At 48.0% G+C, this 22,054-nt stretch overlaps 1 protein-coding gene across 4 annotated transcripts; it reads right to left on the reverse strand.

Annotated features, from left to right (window-relative positions):
- Window positions 1-529: 529 nt before the first annotated feature.
- On the reverse strand, window positions 530-20,585 carry LOC128345793 (activated RNA polymerase II transcriptional coactivator p15-like). Of its 4 annotated transcripts, none has more exons than XM_053298294.1 (5): window positions 20,448-20,585; window positions 12,361-12,473; window positions 6,081-6,200; window positions 1,726-1,834; window positions 530-739 (listed from the first exon to the last, which is right to left on the reverse strand). In XM_053298294.1, exons 2-5 carry the CDS (start codon window positions 12,433-12,435, stop codon window positions 660-662), a joined length of 384 nt encoding a protein of 127 aa, XP_053154269.1. In that variant the 5' UTR covers window positions 12,436-12,473; window positions 20,448-20,585; the 3' UTR covers window positions 530-659. The 4 variants fall into 4 exon arrangements, with proteins under 4 accessions (XP_053154269.1, XP_053154266.1, XP_053154267.1 ...); XM_053298291.1 differs by lacking the exon at window positions 20,448-20,585 and adding an exon at window positions 16,003-16,113; XM_053298292.1 differs by lacking the exon at window positions 20,448-20,585 and adding an exon at window positions 15,775-15,929.
- Between the last annotated feature and the right edge of the window lie 1,469 nt (window positions 20,586-22,054).

Raw genomic sequence — 22,054 nt, forward strand, 5'->3', positions numbered from 1 at the left:
AAAGTGCATAATACCACCCACTAGGAGTTAGAGCTTTACACTCAGAAAATGCAAGGATTTCATTACAAGCATTGTCTGCACATAGACTGGCAGCAGCTCTCTGGAGTCTCAAATGCGGATTTTTCCCAGCCCCACCAGCTGGAGATGCTGCCAGGGATCAAACCTGGGACCTTCTGCAGGCAAAGTAGTTGTAGAATGGAATCCCCATAGGCTCCTCCTCCTTATCTGCATATGGAATCCCCACTGCCCAGTCACCATGGTGCTTCTATTCTCACAGACTCCTCCTCCCTATCTGCATATGGAATCCCCACTGCCCAATCAGGTGCTTCTGCTCGTGAACTCTCACAAGAGCTGCTGCGCACAGGATTAGCCACGGGTATGCCTTAGTGAATTAGACAGACAGAGGACCAAATTGGTCTACAGAGATGCACTCTTCCAGATCATGACTCTGCAAACTGGTCTATTTACATATCTTAATGCCTTGCACGCCATTTTCTGGAGTCCGTTTCAAGAACCATCACCAAAAAGAGCCGGAATTATTTAGTTTTATTAGCTAATCGGGGGCAGGCAGGGGGAGAGCAGAAGATCTTGCTTTCCTCCTGGGGGAAAAAGCCAACCCCCTAAACGCAAACAAATGCCTCCTTGTAAGTAGCTGTGCCTTAGAATTTCTTGATGGCAGCATCGATGTCTGGAATAATCGCCTTCAAGCTTTGCCACTGATCCACAGCGAGGGAGATCCCTAGGTACAGAACAAAGGTTGGGAGACGTCAGTTATAGTTTGCAAACAAGATCTCGCCTGGATAAATCAAGATTTTAGAATGGAGAAGATAAGACTATGGTGAAATGAGAGAGCTATCTTCAACTATCCAACAGGCTATCATTTAAGCAGGAGTTACTCCCAAGGGCAAGTCCAGAATCAAATGGATGACATCAAGACTAGTTTAACGAACAGCCTATAGGTCTATTTAATTTCAATAGGACTACTCAGGAATGTCTGGAGGCCAGCCAGTGGGTTGAAATTACAAGGAAGCGAATTAGGCTAGACATTAAGAACCATTCCCTAACTGTAAGAGCTGTTGGACAGTGGAACCACCTGCCTCATGCTTTGATGGGCTCTCTTTCACTAGAGGTTTTCAGACAGGCTGCATGGCCACATCATGAGGATACTGCAGCAAATTCTTGCTCTAATTGGACTAGAAGACCCTCAACTCTAAAATGCGATGATTGTATTAATCCCAAGGAAGCAGATTCAGGCTAATTTCCTGACTGTAAAAGGGTTGGACAGTGGAATACTCTGCCTCATGCTGTGGCAAGCTTTCCTTAGAGGTTTTCAGACAGAGGCTGGCCAGCCATCAGTCAGGGATGCTGCAGCAGTTTCCTGCACAGAGCAGGAGGTTGGACTAGAAGACCTTGAGAGTCCCCTCCAAGTCTAACATTCCATGGTTTGAGTAAGGGGAAAATATTGCAGCTGGATTCTGGTTCTGGGCAGTGAGCAAAGAATCATTACAGAAGTTGGTCCCCTGTGGTCACAAACGGCTTGCATAACACCATACAGGGCAGGTTGGCTAAGAGATGATGGGCTAATAAGGTCGATGGGCTAGCAGCTTCAGAGGCCTGGTTTACAAGCCTCAATTACAGGTGGGGCTAGGGGACAGCTGTGGCCAGGCAGAGCCGAGGATGGTGCCCTAGTGCCACCCAATGGTCTCTCTGCCCAGATTTTTTTACCTTTCCTCCCAGGTTTCATATCACCAGCTTTATCCATGTAGAATTCCCGGAGATCCACCAGGACTTTGCCTTTAAACAGGGAGACGCAGACATAACGCAGCTTTCCTATCTAAGGGGAAAAGGAGAAATACAGAACTAGTTCTCATCCATGAGAAATTTAACCGAGGGTTCAGCTCACAATCAAACCCAAGCATTGGGGTCCTCCAGACCAAAGGGCCACCCTGGCACAGTGCTTAAGAGCATCAGATTAGAATTTAGGCAATCCAGGTTCAAAATGCCCACAGCCCTGAAAGTTGCTGGATGAACTCATTCAGTCTAACCTACTTTGCAGGGTTGTTGTGCTGATAAAATGAGGTGGCATGTATAACCCCCGTTAACTGTTGGGGTATCAGACCATATTGAATGTGTGTACTTAAGTTTGGGGACCAGGGATAGATTGGGACTTCTGTTGGTGTACCGATCGCCCTGCTGCCCAACAGAATCCCTTACTGAACTCATGGACTTGGTCGCGGAACTTGCATTGGAGTCTCCCAGGCTCTTGGTGCTGGGGGACTTCAATGTTCTTTTTGGGACCAATCTGTCCGGGGCACCTCAGGAGTTCATAGCGGCCATGACAACTATGGGCCTATCCCAAGTGGTCTCTGGACTGATGCATATTGCAGGTCACACGCTTGATTTGGTATTTTACTCTGATCAGGGTGGTGTTCCATGGGTGGGGACTCCTGAGATTTCCCCATTGTCATGGATGGACCACCATCTGGTTAAGATGGGACTTGTGACCACTTCCCACCTCCGCAGGGGCGAGGGGCCCATTAGAATGGTCTGCCCAAAGAGGTTATTGGTTCCATTAAGATTCCAAGAAGACTTGGAGGGATTTAATGTTGGCTTTGCTGGTGATCCTGTTGATGCCCTGGTTGAGAATTGGAACTTGCTCACCAGGGCAGTAGACATGAACGCTCCCAAGCGTCCCCTCCGACCCGCTTCAGAATTGGCCCCTTGGTATAGAGAAGATCTACGGGGGCTGAAGTGGCAAGGTAGGCGACTGGAGCGCAAGTGGAGGAAGACTCAACTCAAATCTGACAGAATGCGATATAGAGCACATCTAAAGATCTATGCTCAGGCAATACGTGCGGCAAAGAGGCGGTTCTTTTCTGCCCGTATTGCCTCTGCAAATTCATGTCCAGTGGAGTTGTTCAGGGTTGTGAGGGGATTAGTATCTGCCCCACCTCCCTTGAACCAGAATTTGGAGTCATCAGTTACCCGCTGTGACGTTTTTAAAGAGTTTTTCGCAGATAAAATCTCTCAGATTCGGGCTGACCTAGATGGAGTCTCCACAATTAATTTGATGTCTGAACTGGAGGTGTCCAGCAACTCCTCTTATGTGATTCGACTGAATTGGTTTCAATTTGTGACTCCTGAGGATGTGGACAAGCTGCTTGGAGTGGTGAGGCCTACCACTTGTTCTCTTGACCCTTGTCCAACATGATCTAGCAGGGAGGCTGTTGTAGACAGCCTGGTGGAAATCATAAATGCTTCTCTGAGGGAGGGCAGGATGCCTCCTTGTCTTAAGGAGGCAATCATTAGACCTCTTCTACAGAAGCCTGCATTAGATCCCTCAGAGCTGAGCAACTATAGGCCTGTTTCCAACCTCCCATAGCTGGGCAAGGTAATTGAGAGGGTGGTGGCCTCTCAGCTCCAGCAGGTCCTGGAGGAAACTGATTATCTAGACTCATTTCAAACTGGTTTTCGGGTGGGCTATGGGGTGGAGGCTGCCTTGGTCGGCCTGATGGATGATCTCCAATTGGCAATTGACAGAGGAAGTGTGACTCTGTTGGTCCTTTTAGATCTCTTGGCGGCTTTCGATACTATCGACCATAGTATCCTTCTGGAACATCTGAGGGTGTTGGGGGTGGGGGGCCCGGTTTTACAGTGGCTCCGCTCCTACCTCTCGGACAGATTCCAGATGGTGTCGATTGGAGACTGTTGCTCTTCAAGATCGGAGCTTAAGTATGGTGTCCCTCAAGGCTCCGCACTTTCTCCAATGCTTTTTAACATCTACATGAAACTGCTGGGAGAGATCATCAGAGGATTTGGAGCTGGGTGTTACCAGTAGCTGATGACACCCAGATCTACTTCTCCATGCCAATTTCTTCAGGAGCTGGCATATCCTCTCTAAATGCCTGTCTGGAAGCAGTAATGGGCTGGATGAGGGAGAATAAACTGAGGCTGAATCCAGATAAGACGGAGGTACTTATTGTGTGGGGGTCAGAACTCCAGAGACGATCTTGATCTACCTGTTCTAGATGGGGTCACACTTCCCCAAAAGGAACAGGTTCGCAGTCTGGGAGTACTTCCGGATTCACACCTCTCCCTGGTTTCTCAGGTTGAGGCGGTGGCCAGGGGTGCTTTCTATCAGCTCCGGCTGATACGCCAGCTGCGCCCGTTTCTCGAGATCAATGACCTCAAAATCTGTTGGTAACCTCCAGACTTGACTTTTGTAGTGCGCTCTAGGTGGGGCTGCCTTTGTACATAGTCTGGAAACTTCAGTTGGTTCAGGATGCGGCAGCCAGGTTGGTCTCTGGGTCATCTCAGAGAGACCATGTTACTCCTTTACTGATGGAGTTACACTGGCTGCCAATAGGTTTCCGGGCAAAATACAAAGTGCTACTTATAACTTACAAAGCCCTAAACAGCTTAGGCCCTGGGTATTTAAGAGAGCATCTTCTTCACTATGAGCCCCACCGGCCATTGAGGTCACTTGAGGAGGTCCGTCTCCAGTTGCCACCAACTCGTTTGGTGGCTACACAGAGACGGGCCTTCTCGGTCGCTGCCCTGAGACTGTGGAATGCACTCCCTGCTGAGATACGATCCTCCCCATCTCTGGCAATTTTTAAAAAACACCTGAAAACCCTTCTTTTCACCCAAGCTTTCCCAGCTTTTTAAAATTGTCTGTTTTTAAACTGTTGCATTGTTTTAACTTTTATATGTGTTTTAATTGTTTTATGTTAACCGCCCAGAGATGAAAGTTTGGTCAGTATAAAAGTTAAATAAATAAATAGATAAATAAATCTGAGCAAAGAGGCACTTTTAAAAGTGGAGATTCCCTTATATTTTTAACAGATTTGTATACTGCCCAGAATTCAGATCGCTGGGCAGTTTACAGTAAAGCACCACAAATTTAAAAATTGAAACAATTTAAAATTGGTACAAAGTTAAAATCTATGAGTCTAATTATAACTTAACAGGAGGAGAGCAGCTGGCCCTATCCATCCCCAGTACATCAGTGTCTACCTTATGTTTCTTTTTTAGATTATGAGACCTTTGGGGACAGGGAGGGAGCCATCTTTAGTTATTTTTCTCTGTAAACCTCTGAGAACTTTTGTTGAAAAGCAGTATATAAATATTCATTGGAGTACCAGAAGTAGGTCAAAATCCCTCGTGTTTTGGGGGGTAGAATAAACATGTTTTGTGTTTCCCATGCTTCTGATAATTGAAGCAAAAGTCTTTCTCTAGATGAACACCATACTTCCATACTATCAAAGTAAGCCTCCTCAGGTGTAAGAGGAAGGGCAAAGGCATGAAGAGACATGCTAATAAGCAGAAGAAGCACCTCTTAACTATGCAAAAAAGTAGCTACTATCACCACCACGAGTATTTATATACCGCTCTTCAACCAAAGTTCTCAAAGCAGTTCACATAGAAAAATATATATACACAAATAAGATGTTCCCCTATCCCCAAAGGGCTCACAGTCTAAAAAGAAACATAAGATAGACACAAGCAACAGCCACTGGAGGGATGCTGTGCTGGGGTTGGATAGGGCCAGTTGCTCTCCTCCTGCTAAATAAAGAGAACCACCACTTTTAAAAGGTGTCTCTTTGTTCAGTTAGCAGGGGCATGAAACTGGACCGGGGGAATGATCCTGGGACCTCTCAAGGGTGCAGAGGTTCATCCTCTCTCCTTACTCATTTGCCAGCTCCAGCCTTATTCACACATTCTGTTCAACACTCATACAATGAGTGTACACCAGTACAGATCTGTATGCAGGTACAGTTATTGTATACCCACATTGTGTTGCACGCAGGTACAGCAGTACGTTTCCAATCTGCATCCTGCATTTGAAGGGGCCTGTAGCCAAGTACACTTTCAAAATAGAGTGTACTTGGCAATCGGTGCAGTAATTCACACCAGTGGTGTTGCAAGGTGGGCGGGAGGCACGTGGCAAAATCCAAAGCACGGCCGTTTGCTTCCCACCGACTTCATATTCTTGTCTCCCAGCAACTTTGAACACCCAGATCCTGATGCAATAGAGGAAAAATAGAAACTACACCTCAAGGCGTTTCCATCAGAAGTACCTGGAACATGTCTTCTTGGGTGTCGTCCTGTTTGGAGCTTTTAGCTGGTGGTCTGGGGGCTGACATGCTTTCAGTTCTCGCTCGCTTCTGTGGCTTGGAAGGCATGGCTTTTTTCTTCTTCTGTAAAGGAGAGGAAGCCGCAAGTCAAAGCTGGTTCACTTCCTCCAGGAGATCATAGCCACAGAATCTCTATTTTAAGAAAAAGTTTCATGTGCCCACTAGGCCTCCCCGACGCGGCCCCCCCCCATATATGGAGCAAACCTTGGACAAGACAGACTTCAAACACCCACATCTACTTAAGGAGATTACATCCCCCAGGTGCAATTCAATTGATGAGCGAATGATGTCTACCTACAGACCTGCCATTCCCATCCTGTTACATGTCCGGTCAGATCATCTCAGATGGCCCTTTTGTCGGTCCCTGATTTCCAAGATCCCTTCCCCTCCAGATTCGTTTAGCCCCTTCCTTACTGATCTTCAAATCTCTATTGAAGACTTTTCTTTTTCGCCAGGCTTTTGCCCTGTAGTTGACCTATTTGGTTTTTTGCTTCTTTGTTAGTTACTTTAGTTTTTAATTTAGAATGTCATTTTAATGTTGTCTTGCTTTGCATGTTTTTGTACACTGCCCAGAGTCTTCAGAGTGGGCGGTATATGAAATGTTTCAAATAAATAAGCCCCTCCAAAAATAAAGGGGTAAAGAAGCTGCTAGAGCAGAAGAACCTCAAGGTCCTCACTTGAAATAGGTGAATGAATGAATAGCTTTATTATGATTGTTGTTCAGACACACACACCCCAATAATTCAGATAATAGTTCTATCATACAGTACACACCAACACTAGCCAGTTTATAGAAGCATCTAAGAAACTGAACCGGAAGTTTAGTGCTGGCAGACAGAAGTTCACCTAGATAATTTTGGAGCCTGGACCTAAAGGCCAGTTTGGAACTCCCCGCCCCCCTGCAAGTTAAGTATCCTCCCCCTACTCTCTCTCTCTCTCTCTCTCTCTCTCTCTCTCTCTCACACACACACACACACACACACACACACCCTGTGACACATGTAGTACTTTTAACCTGTGAGTTTTTGAGGGCAAACAGCTCTGAACTCACAACATATTCTCACATATTTCTTTCACCACTCCCCCAACCCTGAAGCAGAGGTCACGCTTGGGCACCCACCACAGGTCACAGTCACACTCGGCCACTGGCGGTGTGGCATGGCGTAGCAACCGCACCACCCAAGACAGACCAAAGAGGACTTGGGGGCCCCCAGGGGGTGTGGGGGCCCTGGACGTCTGCCTGGAAGTCCAGCTGTAAAGCGCCTCTGTCAGTGGATCATGACAGCAGCCGCACAAAATCTGGCAATATTATAAGTGATAGATTACACCATCAGTATAAAAGGAACAAAATGGCAGCACAGAGTGGACAGATTCAACCTTGCCTGAACCACAGGGGCCAATCCGGCTAGCCAAAGGAATTTTCAAGAAATTCTCAAAAAAAGCCACTGATGCTCAAGCATCATATCTTGCTCTAATACACTGTGATGGCTAGGTAGAGAACATGACAAGAGATAACTGGTGGGTTCCCGGCTAAAAATCGCCAAGGGGCCCTCTTATAGACTCCGAAACACAATTCAAGTCATTTTGATGCTCAGCGTCCAAGATGCTCTGTTTGAGGATCTCCTTGGCTTTGACTGTATCCTAATAATGACATATTCCATAGAAAAGCAAGTGATAGAGGTTTGCCTCTATCTGTGCGCTCTTTGGGGCCAGCGGTTCCCCCTTCCCCCACCTTCTGCCCCATTCTCTCCTGTCCTCCCTGCAACCTTCTGCCCAGGTCTGCCTGCTGCTAGCACACTTTCCTTCCCCGCCAGTCGGGCGCGGTGCGGCTCCAGCACCCGCCCGGGCTCCTCTCTGGCGCGGCTCTGCTGCCCGCCTCCTCTGACCCCCGTCAGGCCTCTGCCGCCCTCCGCCTCTTCCTGGAAGCCCAGCCACCGCCTCACCATGGCCGGCCTGGACCCACTGCCGCCACTGCCGCTACTTCCTCACCACGGCTGGCCAGGCTCCTCTCGGGCGTGGCTCCACTGTCCACCTCCTCTCGCCTCCGCCACACTCCTCCTCTTCCTGGCGGCCCAGCCACCGCCTCACCATGGCCAGTCCAGACCTGCTCCCGCCGCTACTTCCTCACTGCGGCCGGGCCGGGCCGGGCCCAGCCACCTATCCTCACCACCACTGCAGCCACTGCCTCCCCGCCACCCGCTTCTCCCCCCCTCACTTTCTCCCCCCACCCCGGCAACTGACCGGGCCTGGGCCTGCCTCCACCACCACATTTCCACCCGCCAAACATCCCTACGCGTCCCCACATCCCCACGCATTTCCGGTCGGCTTAGTGAAATAATTATATAGATAGATACTTGTGTCCAGGAGGACTGAAACCCGTCAGTGACAACCAGCACTAGGGGAATCAGTCCCAAAGGGGGGAAATTGATTTAAATCCATGCTTTTGTTTCCACCCTCTGCAGGCCTGTTTCTAGCTTTTATACATTTGCAATGAGTGGTCTCCAATGGCCTATAGTTAGAGTAGGGGCCCAGTTGTGCATCATAGAGAAGTTGGTTTAGCAGTGAACACCTGAAGCACTGCAGGGATAACCTCTTCACCTTTGGAGCAAAAAACAAAAGTCTTAATATTGCTGATGCACTTGTATTGATGTATTGTGCCTGTTGTACAACATAATCCACATAGGCCTTCCATGAGATAAGTATTATTAGGAACTTAAGTGAAAGGCAAATTGATTAGAAGACTATTCAGTAGCGGTGTGTTGGTTCATGCAGAAAACTCCAAAGGTGATTTTGGGAGGGATCAAGCCAGCCAAAGTTAATTGTAAGATTAGAGTTAGGACATTTGCCACTTTAAGAATATCCCTATACTTAATGTAGCCGCCATGCAGGCACAATCCAGATCAGGACTGCCTTGAGGGGGGTGGGGGGTGGAAGGGAATCCCCTCCTTCCACAATCCCAGTCAAAGTCTCACATGACTGTTTATATTGTAATTTTATGAATTGTAAATTGCTCAGGGCAGGGAACTTTATTAAAAAAAAAAAAAGATTGGTTGCTCAGAAATATCATGCACAGTGCCTTTGTTCAAACATGGTCTGTTTTTATTCATTATTGGAATAAGAAGCACTTGGGATCACGCACCACCATTCATGTTATTAGGGGTAATTCAAGACAAGGGATGTGGTAATGCCAACGCATCGTCTTAGTTTAAAATCATGTGGGATCCACCCCACCCCACCCCACCCCCACTTCTAGAGTAAAAATAAAGTTAAGTAATTCAAGCTGGTTCCCCCCTCTATTTTACATTTAGTTTTTGCCTCTTCCTCTCCTTGATTATGCTTTTAAAAAAATATTTTGCTTTATTTGTATAATTGAAACATTTGTCAGTAGGTATTGTATTGAGATTTGTATTATCTGTGGCTCTGTATTTAAATAAAAGGGATTTTTTTAAAAAAAATAAAGAGGCATTTTGCACAGTGTCTTTTGATCAGCAGATCAAACTGAAATAATTCTGCAGGTTACTTAAGCTGTGATGCTTATGCTTTTTTCCAGGCAGCAAGATAGCCTGTGTGTGAAAAGTCAAAGTTACTACACTCTGTAAATGGGGATCACTTTAAGATTTCACTGCTAACCAGAATCAGAGGAGCCTCCAAAAAATTGACAAGCGTATCCACACCAACCAAAGTCTGCCTATCCAATCAAACAAATGAAAGCTTAGCCAATTCATCCACAATTAAATAGTGCAATTAATAACCTCTTTTTAATTTTTAGAGAGCACCATTCCCAAGAAATGCAAGGGGCCATTTAATGACCAACTTTGTAATGAATTAACTCAAAGATTAAATTGTGGCATATGAAGTTTGACCTCATTTTTGTTTGGAAGGAGAAAGAATTCCAGCTGTGTGTGTGAGAATGCCACAGAGATTAGAATTTTCCATTAGCTGGACAACCTGGATGGCTTTAAGAGAGGTTTGGATAAATTCATGGAGGACAGGTGTATCACTGGCTACTAGTCTGAGGGCTATAGGCCACCTCCAGCCTCAGAAGCAAGTTGCCTCTGAATACAAGTTGCAGGGGAGCAAAAGCCGGAGAGAGGGTATGCTCTCAACTCCTGCCTGTTGGCTTCCAGCGGCATCTAGTGGGCAACTGTGTGAAACAGGATGCTGGACTAGATGGGCTTCCTTGGGGCTGATCCAGAAGGGCTGTTCTTATGCCCTTAGTTATTCCCCACAGGGGATGGGGTCATAGCTCAGTGGAAGAGCATCTTCATGCTTGTATGCCGAAGGTCCCAGGTTCACTCCCTGGCAGCATCTCCAGGTAGGGCTGAGAAAGTTTCCAGCCTGCAACCTCGGAGAAGCCGCTGCCAGTCAGTGTAGGCAATGCTGAGTTGGATGGACCAGCGTTCTGATGCAGTTTAAGGCAGTTTCCTAGTTCCCAAAGTTGTTGATTGTGTCTAGTGCACAGTCCAAACACAAGCCAATTGCTTCCAAAGAAGAAGTGCGAGTTTACAGATTGTGCTATTTGTGAAAGGGGAGAGATGTGCAATATAAAGGGGGTGATTTACAAGAGAGAGACTGAAATGTTCCCTTTTCTATATAGGAGAAACAGGGAGACCATTACGAGATGGTCAACATTTTTCAGATATGCGATACAATAGGAGCCATACTAAGTTCCTCATCAAAGACTCCTGAGGAAACCTAGCTGTCATGGGATAAAGGGACAAGTACATGTGTGGATTGCTAACTGGTTGAAAGACAGGAAACAGAGGGTAGGTATAAATGGAGAGTTTTCGCAAAGGAGGGAAGTAAGAAGTGGGGTCCCCCAGGGATCTGTCCTGGGACCAGTGCTTTTTAATTTATTCATAAATGATCTAGAAGCAGGGGTAAGCAGCGAAGTGGTCAAATTTGCAGACACCAAACTCTTTTGGGTAGTGAAATCCAAAATGGATTGTGAGGAGCTCCAAAGGGATGTCTCCAAACTGGGGGATTGAGCGACAAAGTGGCAAATGTGGTTGTGTTGAAAAGTGTAAAGTGATGCACATTGGGACGAAAAACCCCAACTTCAAGTATACGTTGATGGGATCTGAGCTGTCGGTGACGGACCAGGAGAGGGATCTTGGTGTTGTGGTGGACAGCTCGTTGAAAGTGTCGATTCAATGTGCGGCAGCTGTGAAAAAGGCAAATTCCATGCTGGGGATCATTAGGAAGGGGATTGAAAATAAAACGGCTAACATTATAATGCCCTTATATAAAACTATGGTGTGACCACACTTGGAGTACTGCGTACAGTTCTGGTCACCACATCTTAAAAAGGACATTGTAGAACTGGAAAAGGTGCAGAAGAGGGCAACCAAGATGATCAGGGGCCTGGAGCACCTTTCTTATGAGGCAAGGATACAACACCTGGGGCTTTTTAGTTTAGAAAAAAAGACGACTGCGGGGAGACATGATAGAGGTCTATAAAATCATGCACGGTGTGGAGAAAGTGGATAGGGAGAAATTCTACTCCCTCTCACATCTCACATCACAAGGAGAGGACAGCTGGTCTGGTGGTAGCAAGCATGACTTGTCCCCTTAGCTAAGCAGGGTCTGCCCTGGTTGCATATGAATGGGAGACAAGAAGTGTGAGCACTGCAAGATATTCCCTCAGGGGATGAAGCTGCTCAGGGAAGAGCAGAAGGTTCCAAGTTCCTTCTCTGGCACCTCCAAGATAGGTCTGAGAGAGATTCCTGCCTGCAACCTTAGAGAAGCTTCTTGCCAGTCTGTGAAGACAATACTGAGCTAGAGGGACCAAGGATCTGACTCAGTATATGGCAGCTTCCTATGTTTTGCAGCTGGTATGTGGTTCCCTTTCTTCCCTGCCTACTGCTTATCTTGAAAGGGGGGAATTTAAGCACTGCTGAGATACTTGGTTTGGTAAACAACCGATGGTGTTTCTGCATTGAAACTGGTTTTGTTTTAACCTGTAACATCTGGTATTTTATGTTTATGTAATAAAGAGGTCTTGATGGAAGAATTGCTTAGAGCCAATATAAGCATAGCAGCACCAACTTATCAACTTCCAGAGAAGCAATGGCCACCTCTTTGCAGAATGTATAGACCCTATACTGTGCTTTAGAGTATTCAAAGCCCTTTGCATACATTAGGATAGCTACCTATACAACAACTTTGCAGGGCAAGCCAACCCCCTGTCATTCCTATGCTAAAAACAGATGCCCTTTAATACCTGGTTATTCTCAATCTCCGCATCAGAGCTGCTGTCTGAAGAGATTGTTTCCACCAGGTCCTTCGACTTTGGCATTCCGGAACACAGACAAGTTTCTCAGATCACCGATTTGTCTAAATGGGATAGAGAAGGATACAAAAGTGGTCATTGTGTTCTCTTGATCCCCTTTGTTCCTCACACCCATGAAGTTAACGTATTTGGTCTGGCTCTTCCTACTGTTTTTGGCTACTCTGTGACATCACAGCACCATAGCCAATGGCAGCAGAGGTACCCTACAGGCCCAACAGACACTTGCCTCAAATAAATAATAAATAAATCAGAGCACCCTTGCCTTTTCCCACTAGGGCCCCTGCATCTTCAACAGCTGTGTGACAGACAGAAATTTAACTGGAGAAGCTCATCTCCTCACCGCAAAGATGAGGAAAGTCTATGAAGAAGGCTGATCTTCTGGCCTGGAAGATGTGCCCCCAATCCTAGATTTGTATGGGTTTAGAGTTGCTAATTGTGGGGGCAACTATACTCTGTACATGCTCAGAGGCACCATCTTAAATCCCAAACATTCCGGAGTTGAACATAGCCAAGACTAGAGGAAAGAGTCAACTGAAGAAACATCTTAATAGTGTGTTAATTGAGGAGAGGGGGAAATTTAGACAGGCATGGAGCTAAGGGGTGTAGTTTAGTGACAGAGCACCTCTTTTGCATGCAGAAGGTGCCAGGTTCAATCTCTGGCAGCATCTCTAGGTAGCGCTGGGAAAGGCCCCTGTAGTCAAGCCTGGAGAGCTGCTACCAGTCAGTGTAGACAATCATGAGCTGGGCAGAGCATGGGCTTGACTCAGCAGGAAGCACCTTCCTGTTTTCAGGGGTGTATCTAGGGAAAATAGCGCCTAGGGCAAGCACTGAAATTGCACCCCTGTCCAAGCAGGGATGATGGGACTTGTAGTCAACAATATCTGGAAATCCCTGTTAAAAGGAACACTGTACCATCTAGACATGGTTGTTGATCAAAACCTGAAAACATGAGCCATCTCTGTAAAAGACTTAGAACAACAGTCAGGAGTTATGCGAGGATTCCAAGTGTCATTTTCTCTGTCTCATCTCATTCTTTTTAAAAAACATGACTTTGTCCTAGAGGATCACCTGCCCAAATAGCCACTAGCAAAATAGGGGAAGAAGAAGGTGGTGGTGGTGGTGGTGGGCCTATAAACCAGTGAATGATTCCTGCCAGCCTTTGTCTTGTGATGACTGTTGGCTCATGATGGGGTATGTGTGCATTCACCACACTAGTGCTTACTTTGACACCAGGAGGGAGGAGGATACATTAGTTTGCCACACTAGACAGAGGCATTTGCAACAGGAGCAGACAGCCAAGTTCTGCCAGGGCCAAAACCAGCCCCTGCCAGACTAAGAAATCATTGTAATTTGCCCCTTCCTGTCACAAGCAGCGTGCTGTTCTTTTATTATTGACTCTAACTCTCAAATATCCCAGTCATGGATGGAAAATTCAGGGTCAATTTACAAGAGACACATTTTCTACATGGAAATTTCTTTTGTGCAGGTGTTGTGCAGAAACCCATGTGTAGTGATCGATACATATGTATCTATTCCGCCAGGGGCATAGCAAGGTTGGAATGGGCCAAGACGAGATTTTAAAATGGGCCCCCAGCTCCCTCAGAGTCCAGGGCATCCACACACCCCAGGCCCCCAAGGATTTAAGTCTGATATTTCAAAATAAGTATGCTGCCCGGAAATACATTTCACTTAATACACACACGCACACTTCACCATAGATAGCGATATACATTGAGTACTATATATTTGTGCTACTTTTAATGCCTAGAACACACTAGAAACACTAAATATTAAAATGGCCTCCTCACTGGAGATTAGCAAAGGAGACTTTCAACCATGCAGGGTGAGCCTATGTTTGTTTTCTCAGAATTCTGAACAAATTCAGTAAAGTTTGATTCCAGGAGGTTTTTCACACGGGGCTTTTAAAGCCCTATAACACATATCTCCTCTGGAATGGAGGTGCTGCATTCACATGTTGGCCAGATTTACCCTGAAGTCCCAGCAAGTTATTGGAGAGCAGTTCACACACAAGAAAAATAAAATAAGATAAAATAAAATAAAACAACAAAACATGCTTCACAGTTCTCACTCAGGCCTTCTGGGTTGCAAAACAACTTGAACATAAGTGCATTTATGAATAAATGAATACATGAATATTTGTTCCAGAAGTTTTTGTAATTTTCTGCCATGAAACAAGCCACTTATAGGCCTTTTTAGATAGTTTTTGTTTTTAAAGCCAGCACATTTTTCAATGTTTTAAATTAAACATTCAGAGACTTCTCAGTCTCTCCCCATCCCCATATCAAAGCCCTATGGCATGCAGATCCCTATATATGGGGTGGGTGGGTTTAACCACAAAAAAGAATTCTACCTGGCAAAAGCTGGGCTGGATGTTCTGGGCAGAGGGTCTTCTGCAGAGAACTCTGCCAGCCTCCTTCCTGGCTTGCTTGGGGCCTACCAAGTTCAGGCTTCAGGGAGGCCTCTCTGGAAACCGGGCCCACCCACCGATTAGCTGAGAGGCGGGGACAGAAGAGCTCTGCAATTTGTTTGCAGGCCACTAGGATCCTAGGCCGGAGGGCAGGGCAAGCAGGAGGGCAAGTGGCTGAGGGGCCTTGGGGCTGGGCAGGTGGGCAATGGGGTGGGGGTGGCAAGCACTGGCGTGGCACCCCCTCTCAGTGGCACCTAGGGCACGTACCCTGGCTGCCCCCACCCAGTTACGCCCATGCCTGTTTTTAGGGGGATGGATTTGTACCTCAGCAGTAGAGCAGCTGCTTTGCATGCAGAAGGTCCCAAGTTCAATCCCTGGCCTCTGGTTCCCTGGGAACCTTTCCCAGCAATATCTGGAAAGGTCTCTTCTAAAACCCTAGAAAGCCACAACCAGTCAAGAGTAGATAAACTAGATCAACTAAGCTTGTAAATTAATAGAGGTTGCCTGTGTTCATTATGAGCAACCGTAGCTTTGTTGCAGAGCACCTCTTCTGCACACAGAAGATCCCAGATTAAGTCCCTTGCAGCATTGCCAGGCAGGGCTGGGAAAAACCCTTGACTGAAACCTTGGAGAGCTGCTACCAGTCGGTGCAGACAATACTGAGTGAGATAGACCAAGGTACTGACTCAGTAGGCAGCTTCCTATATTAGAAACTCTCATAGCCAAGTGGTACAGTCCCCAAGTTGCCTATAGAAGTCCCCAGGTTCAACACCAGCTATGTCCAGGTATTGCCGGCGAAGTCCCCCATCCAAAGCCCTGTCTGGAGAGTTGCTGCCAGTCAGGGAAGACAACCCTGTCCTAAAGGGACCAGTAGTCTGACTCAGGAGACCATAGCTCTGTAGAACCAAATCACATACCGTTATTGCCTTCGTTCTTGTTACAATAAGAAATGGTTTAACAAAGTCCATTAAAATAACCACTTTTTTTTTTTTTGCAACATAATCTTGGATACCAAAGGAGGCAGACCTTTAAACCATGCCACCCCCTTGATGCTTAGAACAGACCCCCTCCCATACAGCAATGCAAGCAAAAGAAAAGAAACCCCTTCCAATCTCCTCCCCACTCCGAACCATGTCTCACCATACCTGAAAATACAGCCCAACTACAGACACCTGCCACACCTTCTCCTCACTTTTATGCCATCAGCTGCTCACCCTCCCTGAAATTTAAACCTCCATTCCTCCTGCAGGTGGATTTCCCAGATCTCTTTGCAAACTCAGCTCAGATCTTTTAAAGGGGATTAGTTGCTTCTTTCCACCACCTAATGGTGCAGCGGAGAAGCAACCTACCTAAAGAGCAGGAGACTGTTGGTTTGAATCCCCACTGGTGTGTTTCCCAGAAGATGGGAAACTCCTGTATCGGGCAGCAGCAATATATGAAGATGCTGAAAGGCATCATCTCATACTGCATGGGAGATGGCAATGGTAAACCCCTCCTGTATTCTACCAAAGAAAACCACAGCGCTCTGTGGGCGCCAGGAGTCGACACTAACTTGACATGTTGACATTGTAGAACTGGAAAAGGTGCAGAAGAGGGCAACCAAGATGATCAGGGGCCTAGGGCACCTTTCTTATGAGGCAAGGCTACAACACCTGGGGCTTTTTGGTTTAGAAAAAAGACAACTGCGGGGAGACATGATAGAGGTCTATAAAATCATGCATGGTGTGGAGAAAGTGGATAGAGAGCAATTCTTCTCCCTCTCACATCACACTAGAACCAGGGGTCATCCCATGAAATTGACTGCCAGGAAATCTAGGACCAACAAACGGAGGTACTTTTTCACACAACGCACAATCCACTTGTGGAATTCTCTTCCACAAGATGTGGTGACTGGCAGCAACCTGGATGGCTTGAAGAGGGGTTTGGATAACTTCATGGAGGAGAGGTCAATCATCGGCTACTAGTCGGAGGGCTACAGGCCACCTGCAGCCTCTAAGGCAGGATGCTTCTGAGTACCAGTTACAGGGGAGTAGCAGCAGGAGAGCAGGTGTGCCTTCCCCTCTTGCCTGTGAACTTCCCAGGGGCATCTGGTGGGCCACTGTGTAAAACAGGATGCTGGACTAGATGGGCCTTGGGCCTGATCCAGCAGGGCTATTCTTATGATGGCACAATCTTTCCTTTCAGTTGCTTTTTAGCCTAAATCCAGCTGCTCTTCAGTTCTTGCCATCCAATGAGAGCTGAAAGGTGCATTGAGTGTCTGTTCTTTCATTCAATGATTTGCTAGGGTGGCTCCAGAGTGTGGGAAAGGACTGTCAACTAGCTCTTCAGTTTCCCCCCATCTGCCCTCCCCTCATTTCTCTTCCAGCAATCTAACATGTGGGATATGGTTCACCCGCCCACCCACCCATAAACGCCCTTTCCCCCTTCTTCTGTGTCCCCCCCTCAATTTATTTTCTGGTACTGCCACTGTTGGGTCCCCAGATGTTGCTGGACTACAACTCCCATCACACCCTGCCACAAAGGCTGGGCATGATGGGAGTTGTAGTCCAGCAACATCTGAGGACCCAGGGTTGGGAACCCCTGCTTGAAAACAAGAACCCATCGTAGAAAAACTCGCCGCATTTTCAGTCACCAAGCATGTATTTGGGGTGGAAGTTGTGCTCGTCTGCTAAGTTTGGAGACCACCTCTCACACAGCTTCTACAGTGCAATGGAGATTCACTGGAGTTGGTGGGCCTACTCACGAGGAAACGTGCATCATTGCATTGTGATGGGGGAAAGGAACACAGGAAGCTGCCTTATTATCAAATAAAATAAAATAAAATAAAATAAAATAAAATAAAATAAATGTTATTACATTTATATCCCACTCTTCCTCAAATGAGCCCAGAGCGGTATGCATGATTATGTTTATCCTCACAAGAACCCTGCGAGGTAGGTTAAACGAAGTCAGACCACAGTTCTCTCTAGCTCAGTGTTGCCTGCTCTGACTGGCAGCAGCAGCACCTCTCCAAGGTCTTTCCCAGCTCTACCTGGAGATGCTGCCAGGGACTGAACCTGGGATGGTCTGCAAAGCAGATGCTCCAACCCTGAGCTGTAGCCCCTTGATCCCTGTATTAAAAGTTACAGAAGGAAGCTGCCTTATACCGAGTCGGGCCACTGGGCTATCTAGCTCTGGCTTGTCGACTCTGACTGGCAGTAGCTGTCAGGGGCTTCAGACGGGTCTTTCCCAGGCCTGCCGGCAGATGCTGCCAGGCACCAAACCTGGGACCTCATGTTGAGCACGCAGAGCAGATAAGAACACAAGGACAGCCCTGCTGGATCAGGCCCAAGAAGGCCCATCTAGTCCAGCATCCTCCTGTTTCCCACAATGGCCCAACAGATGCCGTTAGGAAGCCCACAGGCAAGAGCAATGTGCATGCCCTCCCTCCTGCTACTGCTGCTCCCTTGCAGCTGGCTGGAGGTGGCCTACAGCCGTCAGACTAGTAGCCATTGATTGACCTGTCCCTCACTGAGCTGCAGTCAGTCGGTCAGTCGGTCCTTCCCTCCCAACTCACATCGAGCCGAATCAAATCAAATCGACCCGAATCCACTCCACTCCTCACTGGGCCAGCTGCTTGGGGCACACCACCCATGGGGTACCCCCTGCTGCTTGCACGCCATGAGGCAGCAGCTACCGTGTTTCCCCGAAAATAAGACAGTGTCTTATATTAATTTTAGCCCCCAAAAATGCACTAGGGCAATTAGCGGTACATCAGAAATTACTGCTAGGTCTTACTTTCGGGGTAGGTATTACTTTCGGGGAAACAGGGTAGCATGTATCCAAATACCAGGAGCTTCATACCTTGGCCTCCCTTCTTTGTCATTGCACTAATGCCAGCTGCTGCTGCTGCTGCTCTCGCTCTCGCTCTCTCTCCTCCAGCACCAAAGATTTCCAGAAACAAAAACAGGCAATTCTGGTGATTGAAGGAGAGCAACAGCGGGAGAGGGAGGTTGCAAACTGAGCAAAGGCACCTTTTTTAAAGGGGTGGTTCTCTTAGATTTCGCAGGGGGAAAGTGACTGGCCCTCTCCAGCCCCAGCACAGCATCCCTCCAGTGTGGCTTGTCACTGGGGTCTAGCTTATGTTTCTCTTTTAGATTGTGTGAGCCCTTTGCGGACAGGGGGCCATCTCTATTGATTTTTCTTTCTCTACGTAAGCCACTTTGGGGACTTCTGTCGAAAAGCGGTATATCGATATTTGTCATTGGGAAGCTCATTCTAGCACAATGCAAAGGGAGCAACCTGTGGAGCTGCCAGGGCTGGGATGCTTGCTAACTCACAGAGTGCAAGCAGCAAACGTTGGCATTGTGCCCCGTTCGGTGGCAAGAGGGCAGAGGGCAGCGGATAAGCCGACATAGGAAACTGCCATATACTGAGTCAGACCATTGGTCTATCTAGCTCAGTATTGTCTTCACAGACTGGCAGCAGCTTCTCCAAGGTTGCAGGCAGGAATCTCTCTCAGCCCTATCTTGGAGATGCTGCCAGGGAGGGAACTTGGAACCTTCTGCTCTTCTCAGAGCGGCTTCATCCCCTGAGGGGAATATCTTGCAGTGCTCAAACATCAAGAAGACAAGAAGGGGAGATGCACAGAGGTGGGGGGGCACAGAGGCAGCAGCAGGCAGGTGGGTGGGTTGACCCCTGTGGCAGTGGGCAGGGCAATGTGCCTGCACTGGCTGCTCTGTTGTGCACTTGCCACCCGAGGCCACTAGAGAGCTGGTCTTGTGGTAGCAAACATGACTTGTCCCCTTAGCTAAGCAGGGTCTGCCCTGGTTGAATATGCATGGGAGACCACGTGTGAGCTCTGTGAGATATTCCCATCCCGGGATGGAGCCACTCTGGGAAGAGCAGAAGGTTCCAAGTTCCCTCCCTGGCAGCTTCTCCAAGATCGGGCTGAGAGAGATTCCAGCCTGCAACCTTGGCGAAGCTGCTGCCAGTCTGTGATGACAATACTGAGCTAGATAGGACAATGGTCTGACTCATTATATGGCAAATTCCTATGTTCCTATGAGAAATTCCTGTCTGCAGCCTTGGAGAAGCTGCTGCCAGTCTGTGTAGACAATACTGAGCTAGATAGACCAATGGCCTGACTCAGTATATGGCAGCTTCCTATGTTCCTATGAGAGATTCCTGCCTGCAACCTTGGTGAAGCTGCTGCCAGTCTGTGATGACAATACTGAGCTAGATAGGACAATGGCCTGACTCAGTATATGGCAGCTTCCAAGTTCTGATGTTCCCATGGCCTCATAATAGAGCCACCCCCTCACAGCTATTTTGTTTTTGCCGGCATTGTGGACATCTTCAGATTCAGCACAGTGTCTTTGGCTAGAGGTTCCTCTGTCAGGGATGCCGAGCCAGATCCCTACAGTGAGCAGGGGCTGGACTAGAAGACCTCCCAAGTCCCTTCCAACTCAAGCACTCAGTGAGATTCAGTTTCATCTTCACAGAGATTTGGGATGAATATGTGAGGCCACTCTTTCTGACAGATTCTGACTATGTGGATTCCTCCAGAAGGCAAAAAACCAAAGGTGGAGAATGAATCGTTGACACTTACCTGAAGGGTCATTCATTCTCCTCAGAAGTATGGGTTGTATCAACCTCCTGCTCCGGACAGGGCCAATCAGAGAGCTTTCCCCTCAATAAGAGGGAGGGACAACCCCCCAGCCTCTCAGTTTATAGCCAGCTCTCTAGTGCTCCGAAGATAGTACAGAAAAGACCACAGGACAGGAGTAACTATAATAGGGGAAGAGGAGACAATTGTCTGGGAGCCCACTGCCTTGGGGGGGGCCCCAGAGGCAGGTCACATGACTGACTCTCCCAGCTGTGCACCCGCCCGGGCTTCCTTCAGTTGTGTTCACCCTCCGAAACTGACGCGAGTGTTAAGACCTGGAGCTACCAGAACAGCCTGTCTTTCTCTAGTACCATTCAATGGCTTGCATCGTCCACAATTTACAAAACCTTTAAAAAAATAATTTAGGATGATGTTCTATTGTGGCACATAGGAGATAGATAGATAGATAGATAGATAGATAGATAGATAGATAGATAGATAGATAGATAGATAGATAGATAGATAATTTTTACTATGCTTTTTGTTACCACTATTCAGCCTCATTTAAGATTTCTTTACTTCATGAGCTGAGCTTGCGGGGGGGAGGGGTGCATTTTAAAATCTTGTCTCTGGGCCCACTCCAACCTTGCGACGCCCCTGCCACAGGAAATATAAACCAACTAGCCAACCCCCACACAGAGGATTTGGCGCTCTTTGGGGCTGGCTACCTCTCCCCCCACACCTGCCCCAGTCTCCGGCCAGGCCCAGGTTGCCGGATAAGAGTGCTGCCGTGACGGCTGAGGTGCCGGGCCCGCCACCACCTCCCCTCAGCAGCCAGGCCCCCCCACCGCCGCGCCTCCACGGCCCGCCGCTGCCTCGCCTCGCCTCTGCGGTCGCCCAGCCAGCCGGCCAATCCTCCTGGGTGCGCCTCAGCCAATCAGGCGCCTCTGCCGCCCAGCCAATCAGCTGGGGGCCGGACGCACATTCCAAGGCACACCCAGGAGAATTAATAGAACAGACAATGGGCAGAATAGCAAAATAATAGTCGCGAGGGGAGGAACAACCCTTCAGGAATACAACCTTAGTTCTAACACAACACCTTCCATGGAGACAGTCCACCCCTTAGAACGGAAACCGCCCAACAGGAAGAATAATAAAGATCGCCAAGGTGGATCAACAGAGGGTGGGTCGGATACAACCCACACTTCTTGAGGAGAATGACCCTTCAGGTAAGTGTCAATGATAGGGGTGTGCACGGAACTGTCTGGCCCAGTTTGGTTTGGTCCGGCCCCCCATCAAACCCCTCTACCTCGGTCTGGTCCAGTCCCGGACCGGTCCGCGAACTTAAAAAAACACAAACTTTTTTAATGCCATGAAAGTACCTGTAGCTCCTTCCGGGGGCTTGCTGAAGCCGCGGGGGGCGGTGTGTGTCCACGCGGATTCCCTCTTCCCCTTGCAGAGGGCATTTGTGCTTGTGCAGCAGCCACCAAAATGGTGGCCAGTCGCACTTACAGAGGCCCGAAAGGGCCGAAAATGCTCACTTACCCGGCCGCAGCAGTGATGAGGAAGGCCGGTGGGGGGAGAGGGAACACACACACCCCCCCGTGGCT

The sequence above is a fragment of the Hemicordylus capensis genome, chromosome 2 (assembly GCF_027244095.1).
Source record: "Hemicordylus capensis ecotype Gifberg chromosome 2, rHemCap1.1.pri, whole genome shotgun sequence".
NCBI classification, from domain to species: Eukaryota; Metazoa; Chordata; class Lepidosauria; order Squamata; family Cordylidae; genus Hemicordylus; species Hemicordylus capensis.